The 16,558-nt window shown below is 31.2% G+C and overlaps 1 protein-coding gene across 2 annotated transcripts; it reads right to left on the bottom strand.

Annotated features, from left to right (window-relative positions):
- Positions 1-6,325: 6,325 nt before the first annotated feature.
- On the bottom strand, positions 6,326-12,167 carry LOC142613140 (putative methyltransferase PMT21). Of its 2 annotated transcripts, none has more exons than XM_075785353.1 (8): positions 11,957-12,167; positions 10,259-10,550; positions 10,006-10,154; positions 9,699-9,894; positions 9,157-9,367; positions 7,904-8,579; positions 7,699-7,776; positions 6,326-6,927 (listed from the first exon to the last, which is right to left on the bottom strand). In XM_075785353.1, the coding sequence occupies exons 2-8, from the start codon at positions 10,526-10,528 to the stop codon at positions 6,699-6,701; spliced, it is 1,809 nt and encodes a 602-aa protein (XP_075641468.1). In that variant the 5' UTR covers positions 10,529-10,550; positions 11,957-12,167; the 3' UTR covers positions 6,326-6,698. The 2 variants fall into 2 exon arrangements, with proteins under 2 accessions (XP_075641468.1, XP_075641469.1); XM_075785354.1 differs by lacking the exon at positions 11,957-12,167 and adding an exon at positions 10,975-11,042.
- Positions 12,168-16,558: the final 4,391 nt, after the last annotated feature.

Raw genomic sequence — 16,558 nt, 5'->3', positions numbered from 1 at the left:
ACTAAATTGCAGAAATTTTTTTAGATTTTAAGAAAAAAATATATACAATTTTTCTTCTCCTATAATTTCTAAGTTGATAAAAATCTTAATTTGATTATAATCTAAATTCTTCATATGATCCATCTAATCCTTATTTATTACAATATATTTGTTCTTATTAATTTCTTTGGATAAATAACAATAAGTGTTTTAACAAAACGCGTAACCTACAATGAGTATTTTCTAAAATTTCAAAAAAAGATTAAATTTAGTTGGTTGGTTTACCTAAAATATTATCAGCAAAGCCTAAAATGAATAGGATATAATTACCTAAAAAAAAGGACAGAATTTCAACAAATAAAAAATACATAAAATAAAGCAAATAAGATAGAATAAAAAAAAGATAGAATTGAATACTATTGCATATCAACATACGTTCATTTTTGTTAATTTTTTTAAGTTACTTTTTTTGGACAAATATGCATTTTATGTCATCTTTTTCCTAATAATCAAGTAACAAAAGAAAGTAGCATTTGATTTACAACTACAACTACATTTGAGTCTATCTAAAATATTATCAACAAAGCCTAAAATCAATAGGATAGAATTACCTATATATAAAAAAGGATATAATTCAAATAAAAGAGAGAGATAAAAAATACGTGAAAGAAAAAAAGATAGAATTAAAAAAAAAAATACGTGAATCAAAAATATGTTTTTTTTTTTTGTTTTACTACATTTCTTCTTCTTTTTTGTGGATAAATTTGCATCGTATGTCATCTTCTTCCTAATAATAAAGTTAAAAAAAAATAAGTATTTGAATTTCACCTAAACTCCTTTTTGTTCATATCATCTTCTTCACAACCTAAAATTCTCTCTATATATACACACAGTTTTTAGTGTATTATTCTTTTTGCTGTGTACCTTACAATTATTTACTAATTATATTTTTATTTATTATTAAGTTAGAATGTGTGATATAACTTATAACCATTTGAATAAAATCAACACTAAAACAAATGATTTAAATATTAAAATAAGAAATAAAAATTAAATTTCTTTAAGGTGTACAAGTACAATTTATTTTTTAATCTTAAATTTTGAATTAATTCTTTTAGGATGATCGATCCCCTCTTCATAAATAAATAGGAATTATTAAAAGAAATTATAAAATTTTTTATTGATCATTGTGATTAGATATATTATATATAAGGACAAATATACAAAATTCAATAATAATTGTTTCATTAATAATTGTTTTACTATTTTTACAATTTGCCATAGTTTTTAAAATATTTTATAATATTTGTTTTTGAAAAAAATATATGTCAAACTTGAACTTACATAACATGCATCTTCCATGTAACTTAATTTTTTTTTCATTTTAATTGTTATTCAATTTAATTATATTATCAAAATATTTTTTATTAAGCCGTGCATTGCACGGGCATAATACTAATATATATATATATATATATATATATATATATATATATATATATATATATATATATATATATATAACCGAAACCTCTGAATCTCTCATAATTTTCCACATAAGCATAATATTTAAATAAAATTATCATTTTATTTAAGTAAATTTTTTTTTATTTAGTCCAATTTTTTTTTTTACAAATAATTTAGTCCAAACTTAATAAGGAGTGAAACTCTATTTCTCTAACAAGTCTAACTTAAACTCAAGCTCATTATTATCATTTTTTAAAACAAAAAATAAAATTATCATTTTATTTAAATAAAATTATTTTTATTTAGTCCAAACTTAACAAGGAGTGATACTTCATCTCTCTAACAAGTCTAACTTAAACTCAAACTTATCATTATCATTTTTTTTAAACAAAATTATTTTTGTTTAATCAAAACTTAACAATGAGTAAAACTCTATCTCTCTAATAAGTCTAACTTAAACTTAAACTCAAACATTGATAATCTATATAAAAACAAAAATTATGATAGGACTTCAAAAAAAAAAATGAAACTCACATTGAAAATAGGACTAAAAAAAAAAAAACACAAATTCACGTTGAAAAGAAAAAAGACTCACATTAGATTAAGAAAAAGAGAGAAAGAGAGTTAGGACTCTCTCTTCCCTCCTCAAAGTCTTAACATAACTTCACTTTAGGATTTTAAAAAAAAAAAAAAAAAACTGAGACTATCGTTAAAAAAAAAAAAAAAGACGTAAACAATCTGATTCAACTTTCTTTTTTGGTTAATGAATTTTATGTTGAATTTGTTTATATTTTTGTTATTAATAAAATTTATGGGGAGGTAGAAGTTCCCGAATAAACATTTGGGCTCGGGGCTTTTTTGATGGATACCAGTTTGTTTTTGATTAAGGCCTCTAGGCCCACAAGTTAGTCTACGTTGTAATGGTCCGAGGAGTACTGTCTTCTCGGACAAGCCCAACAATGACTCTGAGACTGGCTAAAAAGATTAAAGGTAAAACTCTGGGAAAACCGAAGGGTAAGAGGGTGATCTAAACACCCTCTAGATGCAAAGGTGTAACAGAAATATCTGGGGAAAAGGCTGCTACCTCCACATTAAAGACCCTGCATCTACCTCCCTGGCCACATTAAAGGGGAAATGACCCCTGAACAGTAGAAGTCAGCCTTTTTGCTATCATTTGAAGACTTCCAGAGGGTGGTGGATGGGACAGGTGTCTAATAGGGTAATTTGCGTTACACATGGATAAAGAGGGAAGAAGAAGAAGTATTTAAAGAGGGAAAAGAGTAAAGAAAAGGGGGGTTGAGAGAAATAGACAAGAACTAAGAACTGTAATCTTTGAAAGAAAAAGAGAAATAATACATAAATCGTCCTCGGCTTACGTCCGAGGAGGTTCATTTTGCCCTATTCGTTCATTGTTTGCAAATACTGTAACATTCTAGCATGTTCATCAAGTTTCAAACACCACTAAACTAGATTGCGAACCCACACTCTACAAATTTCATTATTTAAAGCTCATTGGGCCTGAGCCCACGTGTGTTTTTGGGTCTAGGCGCAATTGTGCACTTACAATTTCAATTCAACATACGTGGATATTTATTTATATTATTAATGAATTTTATCTTTTATGTCGAATTTTTTATTTTCTTTCATATGTGCTTGAGATTTTTTTTTTCTATCTTATTCTTTTGTTATGTTTAAAATTGATTTTCTTTTGAGTATTTGGGTTAATCTCCATTTATATTAACATTCTTTTCATGGGTTTGGTTTTCGGGTTGAAGTTTCTACTAATTTTTTTTTTTATTGTACATAGCAAAAGCATCTTGATTTTTTTTGGAAAAAAATCAAAGCTGCAACCTATGTCTTCTAGCCTAGGGAACAATAAATTTTATTTAGTATATTATATATAAATTTGTTAAATTTGGTTTGGTTTTGAAGTAGAATTTGGAGATTTTATAAATTTTGAAATTTTAATGCTTGATGTGTCTTCCTCATATCATGATCTTTGTTTATATATTTGCAGTTTATATTAGTTTTGAATATGTGTGTAGGTTTTAGTAATATTGGGAGTTCTGTTTTATTAATTTAAGAATTATAAATTACTTTGTAGGTTTTAGTAACTATGTACTTGCAACTCAATAACGTTCAATATTAGACAACACTTCTAAACTATGGAAAAATATAGAAGTTAAATATTTCTTCATTTTTTTTAGAGTCAATAGCTTTTCCATACATTACACGAGTGAGCGACTAGTATATTATATAATAAAGTTGGCTTAGACGTCATACTTGTGTCACGTGGTTTCACTAAATTGCATAATTGTTTTAAAAATTTTAGATTTAAAAATATATATAATTTTTCTTCTCCTATAATTTCTAAGTTGATAAAAATCTTAATTTGATTACAATCCAAATACTTCATACAATCCATCTAGTCCTCATTTAATCTTAATTTGATTACAATCCAAATTCTTCATCTAATCCTTATTTTTTAGTTGTAGTGTATTATAAAAAAAAACAACTTTTTTTTTAATTTCTATCCTACACATTTGTTAGGAACCTAGAGGTTCCTAATGGGGATGAGTATGAATTGTAGGGGGATTGATGGGAATTGTAGAGAAATTGACTTAATTCGAGGTAGTCACCCTCCATAAAGAAAGAGAGAGATTAAGAGAGAGAGAGATGCATTAATGCACTAAGAAGTTGGTTTATTCTTCAATTCGTCTGTCATATTGGATTACAATCATGTATTTATAGGAGATTAGCTCTAATCTCATTAGCCCACATGGCCTCATCCTATTGTAATTATTATTCTCCATGTGCATTAATAATTTCAACATGTGCTAAATGTGATTAACATTGGTTCTATTATTTCCCATGTGTATCAATAATTCCAACATGTGCTAAATGTGTTTAACATGCTTGGAATTGTAACTAACTAACTAACTAACTAAATCTCAATACAACAATGCTTATAGCATTTCTAACAACATTGTAATACATCTTTAACCGGATAAATTTTTTTAGATTTTAAAAAATATATAATTTTTCTTTTCCTATAATTTATAAATTGATAAAATTTTTAAATTGATTACAATTCAGATTCTTCATCTAATCCATCTAATTCTTATTTAATTTTTTTGAGAAACTTATTTAATTTTAATTTTAATTTGATTACTGTAAGTGCACAATTGTACCCGGACCCAAAAACGAATGTTGGGCTCAGGCCCAATGAGCCTTATACAATATAATTTGTAGAGTATGGGTTTGAAACCTAGGTTCGGGATGTTAGAGGTTTGATTAGCAAGCTAGAATGTTACAATCTGCGCAAATGATGAACGAATATGACAAATAGATCTCATCGGACGTAAGCCGAGGACAATTTGTATAAATACTCTCTTTCTAGGCCAAAGTTTACAATTCTTAGTTCTTTTTTTAGTTTAAGAGCCGACCCCCCTCTCTTTCCTCTCTCGTCTCCTTATATACTTCTTTCTCTTCACTCTTCATCCACGTGTCATATAAATCTTTCCCTTAGATACTTGTTCCATCTACCACCTTCTTGAAGTCTTTAAATAATAGCAGGAAGGTTTAATTCTATTATTCAGAGCTCATTTCTCCATTAATGCAACCAAGAAGGTAGATGCAGGGTCTTTAATGTGGAGGTAGCAGCCTTTTCCCTAGATATTTCTATCACATTCTTGCGTCTAAAGGGTGCTTGGATTACCCTCTTACCCATTAGTTTTTCCAGAATTCTGCCTTTAACCTTCTTGACGAGTCTCAGGGTCATTGCCGGGCCAGTCCGAGGAGACATTCCTCCTCGGACAACTCTTCGGACCTTTATGGTGCATACTGATTTGTGGGCCTGGAGGCCTTAACAAAAAACAAACTGATATCCGTCAATAAAGCCCAAAACCCAAATGTTTATTTGGGAATTTTTACCCCCCACAATTACAATCCAAATTCTTTATCTAATCCATTTAACAAACAAGTTTAAGTTTAAGTTTAAGTAAGACTCTAATTCTATATGTTCTTATCGACTTATTTAGATAACTAACAATAAGTATTGTCTCGTTTTTTATATAAAGCAACAATTTTACTTTTAGCCTAATTTATACTTTAATTGTTGTTGTTGTTGTTGGGTTTTTTTTTTTTTTTTTTTTTTTGTATGGATAAAGTATCAAATGATAGCTAACATGTATTAGGATTAACATAAAATTAATTAAAAAAATAATAATTTAGATTTGCATGTGTTGTGTAACTTAAAATAAATGTTATTTTTTAACTTTGTATTTATAATTCAATTTAAATTATATTCAATATTTTTATTTAAGTTATACATATAACTATTAAATATTGATTAAGCAGTGCATGACGGACATAAAGCTAGTTGAAAGAATAATGCACATTTCATAAAGTTCATAGATTTCCAATAGGCTGCACTAATCCAACTTACCCAAGGGTTTGGAATCGATTCTTAGATACCATCTTGCTTTTTGTTTGGTTTTTTGCATACAACTGGGGGAATTTTGAACCCTCGAAAACACCGTAGTATAAAACTCTTGGATGAAACACCTTCATAGATTTGTTTGCTTTCACTTTGCTTTGTTTGTTTTTTTTTTGATAGGTTCACTTTGCTTTGTTGATCATGTAACAAAGAAAATAAAGAAAACATAATTTCCTTCAATAGTTCCACTATAGAATGAAAATAACGGACATAGCATTTAAAAAGCGAAGAACCTCAGTATTTTTTGGACGATTTAAAAAGCACAACAAATTTCATTTGATAAATAAAAATGACAAGCTATGAGGGTGTGAATTTCCAACCCCTCGATACATTTTTGATTGCTTTACTCGGTTTAACATACAAAGACAACACTACACAAAATAAGGAAAATAAAATAATAATAATAGTAATAATGGGAATATCACCGAAATTTTGTTTAGAGAGTTTTAATCTATGGTGTCTGCTCCTGACGATACTTTTTTATCATCGAACAAGGCACCAGAAACACATTGATTACAAAGAATTAATATATCTATATCTATACGAAAAGGCCCTATAAACTAACAAGAATCATATTATTGGGTAACTAATTTTCGGTTGAAAATATGAATTTAAATAACTTTGGCCTTTTATAGGCCGAACTAATCTCTCTGTGAGCCGTATTGAATTTTCTTCTCTTTGATTATATTACCGAAATTATATTTATACGCAACCCTCCAAGAGATTCTCATCATGGCTTGGGTCTCTATGTTCATCATGAGCTAGAGCTAGGCTTGTTAGAGGAGTACCAGAGTTTCTTTTGGCAAATCAATATCTTCTCCTTCTCAATACCATACTCAGTGTCTTCTTTACGACAACCCCATCTCATTGCCTTAGCAACGGAAGCAACAGCATCCACAAAATAGCTGGATTCCCGAATTATTGCATACCCATTAGGCCGAAGGATCCGGTCCATCTCCAAGAGCACGTATTTCATGTCACATCTGCCAATAAATCAGCTATGTTACAACCATGCATACATGTTCAGTTCACAGAACCCCACTGAGAATATTAGTATTAACTTTTCTACTGATCATCACAACTATATCAGTCAAGTGTTCACGCATCAGTTAGGCACGACTACATGAATCTGCAGTTCCTGGACATAAGCTGATACAGTACCATGCCATTTCTTCATTATTTTTTAGTCACATAAGATAAAATTTAAAAGATTATCTAGTGAAATAAGAGTGTCTTCAGCCAAAGGCCTCTTGGCGGCTTGGCCTAATGGTCTCCGGGTCTAAAGGAGAAAGATTTGCAATTTGGAAAAACCCAAATATTCTCAGCAAGTCTATTTTGGAGTATTAGTTGTGTGTAAGTGCAAGGCAACTACATCCATTGGTCAAATGATTTGCAATCACGCCTAATTGTGGTGAAATTAAAACCAGTGCTTAGCTATCCAACAAAATAGATTTTCAGCATATGGGTCCTGTCTGACCCACTTTCACTGAATCTCCAAACTTCAGTTTGAAGTGAACGTCCCATGCTATTTGTTTTCTCTTTGTTAAAGTCCAACCAATTTTGTTATGTTTTGAACACACTGCTTGGGCAATCTAGTCAACAAGATAATTCAAGGTCAGTTCAAATTTCACTATCTACTGTGTCAAATTAGGTAAGAATCCTTGCCAAACCTAAAACAAAAGGTTTAAACCGTGTAATCCACTAAAAAATATACTAGTTAAAAATGATAAAAACGTCAGACACAGTGCCCTTACCTGTGGCTTTCTGCAGTAAAGAGGCCATCAAGGTGAAGGAGATCATATGTTCGAGGATATGTTGAGAAAGCTTCACACCTATCAAAACAGAAATAGAATTAATAACATCACACACCATCCATACAATAAAAACAATGAGTTACATGGAACACACTTGATTATGCCATAAGAAATCTGCAAAGGTTCAAAATAAATTCATTATTACCAATCATGGTAAGTTCCAATGAGACCCCGATCAAAAACCACAGCAAGTGTGTTAAGAGCATAGGATGAGACTACATTCATGACCCACAGGGGATCATCAACTACAGCCGCAGCAAAACCTCCATAAGCAGTATTCATGTCCATTACGTTTCTTATCTTATCAGACCCAATGGCAGGGAGCAACTTTTTGTAGTGCTTAATTCGCACCTTCCACTTACTGTCATCATGCTTGAAAGTATTAGCACTCCCACCATAAGCATCTGAAATCCTTTCAGGTGTAACATGCAACCGCTTAGGCCATTTAGCGATGGATGTCAAAGTAGATTTCTCAAGCTTTGGGCTTGGAACAACGACACAAGGGCGAAGTGGAGTGTACCATGCTGAATCTGGTTCAAGGCTATCATCACATTTTGGGGGATAGGCATCTGGATTTGCCAGCTGATCGTAACAACTATTGTCAGAAGATTTCTGCCAAACAGCAATGTCATCCTTTTTGTTGTACAGTTTGAAGCACATAGAAGTTAGCAGATCCTGCAACTTTTCATAATCCGATTTCTGCTCTTCCACAGTTGTGTTCCATCCTCGCCAGCGGTTTTCATAGTTCACAGGAGGGCCAGACAAAATCCAGAAGCCTCCAGGACGAAGTATGCGGTGTATTTCTAGAAGGTAAATTCCACCTGAAAACAGGAAATTGCCATTGGTAAGAAAGCAAGGGTAACCACATGCCTCAACCACCTTACATGTAATTTAGTGAAGAAAAAAGAATCTCAGGCCACAAAATAAACCCAATCAACAATGTGAGCAATTCTATTCGATTCAAAAAAAGTCAACTGGCTATTTTGCATTACTGAGTTGCTGGTGTCCAGCCCTATCTACCTCATTTTTTAAAGATGTCACCAAGTTCCTTGGAAATGACCAAACCAGTAGATACTGTAAAGTAACCAGCCATTGTTACACAATTGGACAACTCCAGAAAACTAGTTGGCTCTTAACTAAATGTATGATTTGCTCAAGATGAGTTTAAATGTTATTTGCCAATAACAAAGAGGCCAGAAAAGCTTGCGGATCAAGTAGGTAAAGCACATAACAGATTTCTAATTGGGATGTCACTTGTGCATTCCCACCCCAAAGTTACAATAAGCAAGGAACATCTAGGTGACTACTCAATCTTCTACTTTGGACTAGATTCACTTACATTCATGGATGTCTATCACAATCTAAGAGAAAATTTTCAAAAACTGAGAAAAGGATTACCAAATTCTGTCCATGGGATAAGGCATCTGGAGCAATGTGCCATATCGAATGAGTTTGAGGGAAAAGGAAGGCGTTGTGTAGAAATGATTCCAAGGATTGCTGGAATTCCACGTTCCAATGCAAATTGGACTTGAGCTTCATGATTATCTCTTGGGGCAAGAGAAACCGTAAGGATTCCACGATCCAACAAATCACCACCCCAGCTTGCAACCTAAAATAAGTCAGCTATAAAGATTAAGTGGCCTTTCCCAATGTGCAAAATATTAACAACTTACATTACCTAGCGATAAATATCTCTAATATTACAAATAGATGAACCCGTCTTGAAGAAGGACCATCATATACGAGTGAATGAATAAATAAATAGACACAGAATGGTACAAATTAAATTAGAAGCTTGTTTCCATTGAAATCAATGAGTAATATAATGAGCAGTACCTCAAGGCAACTGTGAAGGCAAGGGCATTTACTTTCAATAAGATGGACACCTTGAACAATTGAGAACATGAAAAAGTAAGCAAGAACAGGAAAATGTGACTCACCCCGCACCCAGTGTCAATAGCAGTTCGAACAGTTCCATCTGTCATTTCTGGGATCAGATCTTGCATCAGATCAACATATGCACCAACCCCTCTAGGGAACATAGTACCCCCACCAGGAAAGAGGAACTTATCCCCTTCTTTCCTCAGCCAATTCTGATTAGATTTCTGCTGGTTGATCCAATTGTATGGTACATTTCTGAAATGTCAATAGGAGAAATTCAATGAAGCATTTTATATAGATATTTGATCCTAGTAACTTTTAAAGCCTGCAATGCACTTTGACATAAAATTAGAAAAATCATAATACCTGTACCAACACTCATTCCTGCTCTGTGGCCATTTGATTGGCACTTTGTACCCATTAGGGGGTGGAACCAAGCATTCCTTCCTTTCAGATATAGGAGGACAGTGGCGTTCCATGAGAGTTAGCCGATGTAAACCATACTTCTTCCATCTCTGTATAAATAAACATGAATAAGTAGTAAGGTTAATTACTATGCAGCCTTGTCCTAGATCCCAAAAATGGGCTATATGGAAAGATAAGGAACAATTAATAATACCCTTGGATCTGTGCATGGAGTGTAGTCTTGATAGTCACTGCTGCATTCAGCAAACTTAATGGGTTTAATGTGGAGAGGAGTGACTGAAGAATCCTTGGGAGATTGGACATCATTTGCAACAATCTTGGTTTCAAACCTGTTCCTTTCAGAACAAAAGATTCCACCAAGATAAAATGAAAATCCGCACAGCACAACAAACATGATTGAAATGGGGACAGCCCTTGAACCTCTATCCCCTTGGGGACCTGGTTTCCCATCTTTATATTTCATGATCCCTGATATTATCAACTATCTACAGAAGAGAAAGGAAAAAAATTTCAGTCACTGAAGATTGGATTTTGAAAATGCTAACATTCTTCCACCTCCCCCAACTCATCACATACATACAACAGTGGCATTAATTATTTCCTTTTTTATTGAAGAAAGTCTGAAGTCAGAGGAGAAGTGAAGAATAATACATTTCTTTCCCATTTAATCTCAAAAGAAATGTGTCACTTCACTAATCACCTATCTCAGATCCTGCAAAAGTAAGAGGTGTGTGCACTAGTACGACTTTTAAATTCAATTAATCAGAGTGGCTTAAGAACACAAACAAACACACACTCACACAAAGGAGATGCAATAACATCACTGAAAATGTATGCATGTATGTATGTATGTGCTTAACTGAACAAAGCCCAACAATCTACTACAATTGACAAACAATGGGTAGTTACCAGATCGATGAAAAGCTTCAACAAAACTCAAATATTTCAGGGATAGATCCAGTTATTTTAATGTGAGTACTGATAAATTAAATGACTTTGGTTAGCCCAAGCTGTAAAACATGAGATCTGATCTGGTAGTTACTACCGACATGTACTACTACTTTCCATGTCACCTGACCTTTACATTTTTTCACATGATTTTCAATCCCAAACCTACCAAATTCCCAGCCGTCCTTATGACTTATGAGGCCCCCCTCTCTCTCTCTCTTTCTCTTTCACGCACTAAATAAGTCAAAAAGGAAAAAAACACAACCCATGGAAAAAAAAAAGAGAGCAAAAAGTAAATAAAAGAGAATGCAATATGTCAGGTATTTTAATCATTTCTTGTAACATAAGAAAAGTTTTCCATGATTTAATTATCACAGCTTGCCAATCAGATACTTTTCTTCTGAATCATCCATTGCTCTATGAGAATGACCTCCAAAAAATAACATGCAACAAACAAAAAAGCAAAAGCGCCCATGAATTTCCACCAATCAAAGTAATGGTATTGCGTGAAATGAATTCTTCCTTCCATATTTTTTCTAAGACAGAGCAAACAATGTACAGCTACAACACATGCAACTTTTAGGCTGACTTTGAACATAAAAAAAGAAGAAGAAAGATTTATAACAGCAATTTTTCTAAAATTAGCAAACCAAATCAGAGTTGATTGGAGAAAAAAAAATTATTTTGAAATTTACCCATTTGGTAATGATTAAAATTAAGGCTACCCATGAACTCAAAATAGGCAATCAAGAGGTGTAGAGTAAAAAAAAAGAAAAGCAGATCCATTATGCAATTGAAGGAAAACCCAGATGATATATATGTCAGAAATTGAAGAAGACAAGGACAGAACTTGTAAACATAAACAGAAAGGTAGGATCTGATGAGATCTGATAAGGAAACAAAAGAAAGAAAAAAAGAGGTGAAAGTAATGTTATGTAAGTACCAAAAGAAGAGAAGAAACAGCTGGGCAGAGAGTAAAACAGTGTCTAGTTTTTTCCAACTCAAAAAATGAGAGAGAGCAATGGCAATGGCAATGGCAATGGCAATGGGTCTGTGTTTTTGTGTCTGGAACTCTAAAAAAGAGATCTGAGTTTGTAGCTGATAGGTTTGAAACTTGTGAACGATAATGCAAGAGAACTGAGATTCCTCTCACCTCTTTACGCCGCTTTATATAAGAATAACAGTCTCACTCACTCTCTCTCTCTCTCTCTCTCTCCTTGCCTTCCGCGTTTTTTGTCCCATTGTTTTTCCCTTAAATTTTTTTTTTTTTTTTTTTAATTTTTATGCTTCAATGGTTCTTTCTAGTCTTCTCGGTTTTTGCTCCATTATAAAAAGTTACTAATAAAATAATAAATAAAAAGTATATTATCTCTCTCTTCTCATGTCTGTTTTCGTCTTTTGCTTTGTTTACTTCAATGTGAATCCACATCGATCGATTATCAATCATCATTAATGTAAGTCATCCCAGGAATGATTTCTACCACCACCTTAATTACATCAAATTAAAAAAATATATTATCTTATTCTTTTGTTAGGTTTTAATAGTGTCGGTTTAGCTAGTGCTTATAAGCTTAATTTTTAGATTTTTATATACAGTTTTTTTTTTAAATTTTTTTAATACAATTTCTCACGTTTTCAAAAATATAAATATACTTTAACATGCTTTGAACAAAAAACTAAATAAGTTCTTAAACCGACAAGTGTTACGTAATAAGATACACTAGGAATTTTTGTTTTGAGCGAAGTTGTGATTCTAATATTAGTGAAGACAAATCCTGAACACATTGGCAAACATATACATACTTTTAATATTAGAGTAAGTTATCAATTTTGTACATAAAATTATCAATTTTTATCGATACGTTTGCTAAATAATTTTTTAGGAGAATTTATTATCTTTTTTAAAAATTCTAATAAGTATACAAAAATGGTATAGTTTGATCTTAGACATGTGCACAAATATTTAATAAAAAATTTACTTAACATCTCCTATCAAAATTATGCTAAATGAAGATTTTTTATAAAATAAAATAAAATTTTTACCTTCTCCATAACGAAATTATGACATTATTCCTTGTCAATATAAAATACTAATTTTCTATCAATGTGATTAACAACATTTTTGTAAGCGAATAATTGTACCGGACCCAAAAGTAGGTCATGGGCTCAGGCTCAATGAGCCTTATATAATGAAATTTGTAGAGTATGGGTTTGAAACTTAGGTTCGAGATATTTGAAATTTGATCAACAGGCTAGAATGCCGCAATCTATGCAAATGACAAATGAATATAATAAAGGAACCTTCTCGGACCTAAGCCGATGACAATTTGTATAATACTTCTCTTTTTATGCCAAATATTACAGTTCTTAATTCTTTTTCAGCTAACTAGCCGATCCCCCCTTTTTTCCTCTCTCGTCTTCGTATATACTTCTACTTCTTTCCTGTTTCATCCACGTGTCACACAAATCTTCCCATTAGATACTTGTCTCATTCACCACCTTCTTGAAATCTTCAAATAATAGCAGGAAGACTGAATTCTACTATTCAGATGTCATTTCCTCATTAATGCGGCCAGAGAGGTAAATGCAGGGTTTTTAATGTGGTGGTAGCAGCCTTTTCCTCAGATATTTCTCCCAATGTTCCTGCTTCTAAAGGGTGCTTGGATCATACCTTTACCCATCAGTCCTTCCAGGATTCTGCCTCTAGGCCGTTTAGCAAGTCCCAGGGCCTTTGCTGGGCCTGTCGGAGGAGATACTCCTCCTCGGACGACTCCTCGGACCACTATAGTGCGGACTGACCTGTGGACCCATAGACTCTGACCAAATAGATTTATACCAAACATTCAGGCCCAAAACCCAAGCATTTATTCAAGCACTTTTACCCCTCACAATTTTAATGAAACCAATGAAGTTTCAAAGCATGAATGATGTAAAACTTTAATAAAAGTAGAAGAGCAAGTTTTACAATAAAAATGAAATTGAGAAGGAAAAAAAAATTACATTGTCTCTATGAATACTAGATAAATTGACCAATTTCTTTTTAAGAAATTTTGTTTTAAGCTTGTTAAAAAATTAAACTAGATAGTTTCCAGAGTAACAAATTAAAATGTGAAGTTTAATTTTTGATTTTTAATTTTTAATTTTTACAGTTTTATAGGTTGTGAAGCCAGCTACATAGAGAAAAAAAAAAAATAAAATAGACCATGGGACCAGTTTTAAGTCTTTTTCTTTTATTTGTTTAATTTTTTTATTAAGTAAGATCCACATTAGTCCAACTTTAACAAGCATTGCATGATACTTGTTAACATTTGTCATATTAGAAATATTCAATAAAAACACATAATATAAAATGACTTTCGATAATTTTAGGGGCCATGGTCTCCCTCCTTTGTTACTAGTTCCGCCCCATGGAACTATACTAACATACTATGGAACCACATGATGAGCTAAGGACTAGTAAAAAGAAAAAAAGAAAAGAAAAGGACGAGTGATGGAAAAGTCCAATGAATAGTTTAGAAATTAGAAAAATGCAAAAGATACTACAAATTATACTATTTAATCTTTATAAATTGAAGTAAATATAAATTTGATAGGTTGATAACATTAACATAATAATTTTTTTTGTGATTTGCTAAATATTAGTTTATAAATATTATATATAGTTAAAAAAAATGCTAAAAACGTTACAAATTTGATTACAAAAAAATTTACAAACTGATATAACAATAAATATGATTGGTGCCACTACAATAAAATAATAAAATAATAATTAAATTATTTTTATAATTAGTTAAAAATAATTTATATAACATATATAATAAAATTTGTAATATGCTAATATCCATATAACATGATTGATAGTAAAAAGTGTAATGTCTCTGACTCTTAACTGTCTAACATTATTCAATGAATGAATATAACAAAAGCGACATATATGCAAGCCAATCGTTATGTGTCACGTAGTGCATGATAGAGTTGAAAAGGGGTGGGAGGGAGGGACCCCTAATGAACGTAGTTGAAGTTCAATGCTTGAATTGATCAGTATCAGATATCGACATGAAATGTTGGGCATGCCTTTTCTTCTTTCAGATTCTCCACGTTAATGCTCTGTCATTTCTCTTTTTACAAATCAATCAAAGGGGTTCTCTCTAAAAAAAGAGAGTAATATGTTTACTAGTATCAGCAATTAATCTTACTAGCATATAAATCTTGCCCTTTAACTATTAACTTTTTTTTTTCCATCCAAAAAAAAAAACTATTAACTTTTTTTTTTCCATCCAAAAAAAAAAACTATTAACTTTTTTACTTTTTTTTCTTTTTAGCACATGGGGATGAGACCCAATACGAGTCTGTTCCCACCAAACGCGTCCATTTGTGTATACTATTTATAAAATGATTTCCTATTTTTAACTCGATTTTTTATGTGATTCAAAAATTTACTCATCAATGAAGGGTAGTTTTATTTAGAAATAGGGTTATAAATATTTGTAAATAGCAAGTTTCATTTTAAATTCAAAAAGAGAGTTCCTAGAATTTAGAATTTTTTCCCTTCACGTTCAAAAAATAAATTACAATTACTACTTATCTCTAAAATTTATCATTTTTATTTGTTTGAAAAATTAAAAAAATTAAATTATAATAGATGTAAATTATTAATATTTACTAAAAAAAATAAAAGAGCCTCTGAGCACCTGCGTACCCAGATGCTAGTATGATATATAAGAGGATTCTTTTTTTTCAAATGGACTTTTATGTGGTTCAAAAATACCATCATTAATGAATGGTAATTTCATTTAAAAATAAAATCATAAATGTCAAAAAACAAATTATCATTTTGAATTCAAAAAGATAATTTTTAAAATTTAGGATTTTTTTTCCTTTCACTTTCAAAAATGAAATTACAATTACTGCTTATCTCTAAAATTTATCATTTTTATTTGTTTGAAAAATTAAAAAAAATTAAATTATAATAGATGTAAATTATTAATATTTACTAAAAAAAATAAAAGAGCTTCTGAGAATGCGCGTGCCTAGAGGCTAGTATGATATATAAGAGGATTCTCTTCTTTCAAATGAACTTTTATATGGTTCAAAAATACCATCATTAATGAATGGTAATTTCATTTAGAAATAAAATCATAAATGTCAAAAAATAAATTTCATTTTGAATTCAAAAAGATAATTTTTAAAATTTAGGATTTTTTTCTTTTCACGTTCAAAAATGAAATTACAGTTACTGTTTATCTCTAAAATTTATTCTTTTTATTTGCTTGAAAAATAAAAAAAAAAATTTTAAATTATAATAAATACAAATTATTGACTTTCATCTAAAAAATAAAAGAGTTTTTGAACATGCTCATGTTCAGACGCTAGTTATTATATAAAATCTCACCTAAATTTGCATTAAAGGGAAATAAAAATCTCATTGTCTCTGTCTCCCTAGTCTGTACGAGCATAGTCGCACACAAGATTCATCAGCACAAAAGCGACCAAAAATCAAACGGAAGATGGGTGCACAAAGAAAGAAATTTTGACAAATGTCGGT

Source organism: Castanea sativa, chromosome 10 (assembly GCF_040712315.1).
Source record: "Castanea sativa cultivar Marrone di Chiusa Pesio chromosome 10, ASM4071231v1".
NCBI classification, from domain to species: Eukaryota; Viridiplantae; Streptophyta; class Magnoliopsida; order Fagales; family Fagaceae; genus Castanea; species Castanea sativa.
The sequence above is the reverse complement of the archived record's forward strand: the minus strand, read 5'-3'. Positions and strand labels throughout refer to the sequence as shown.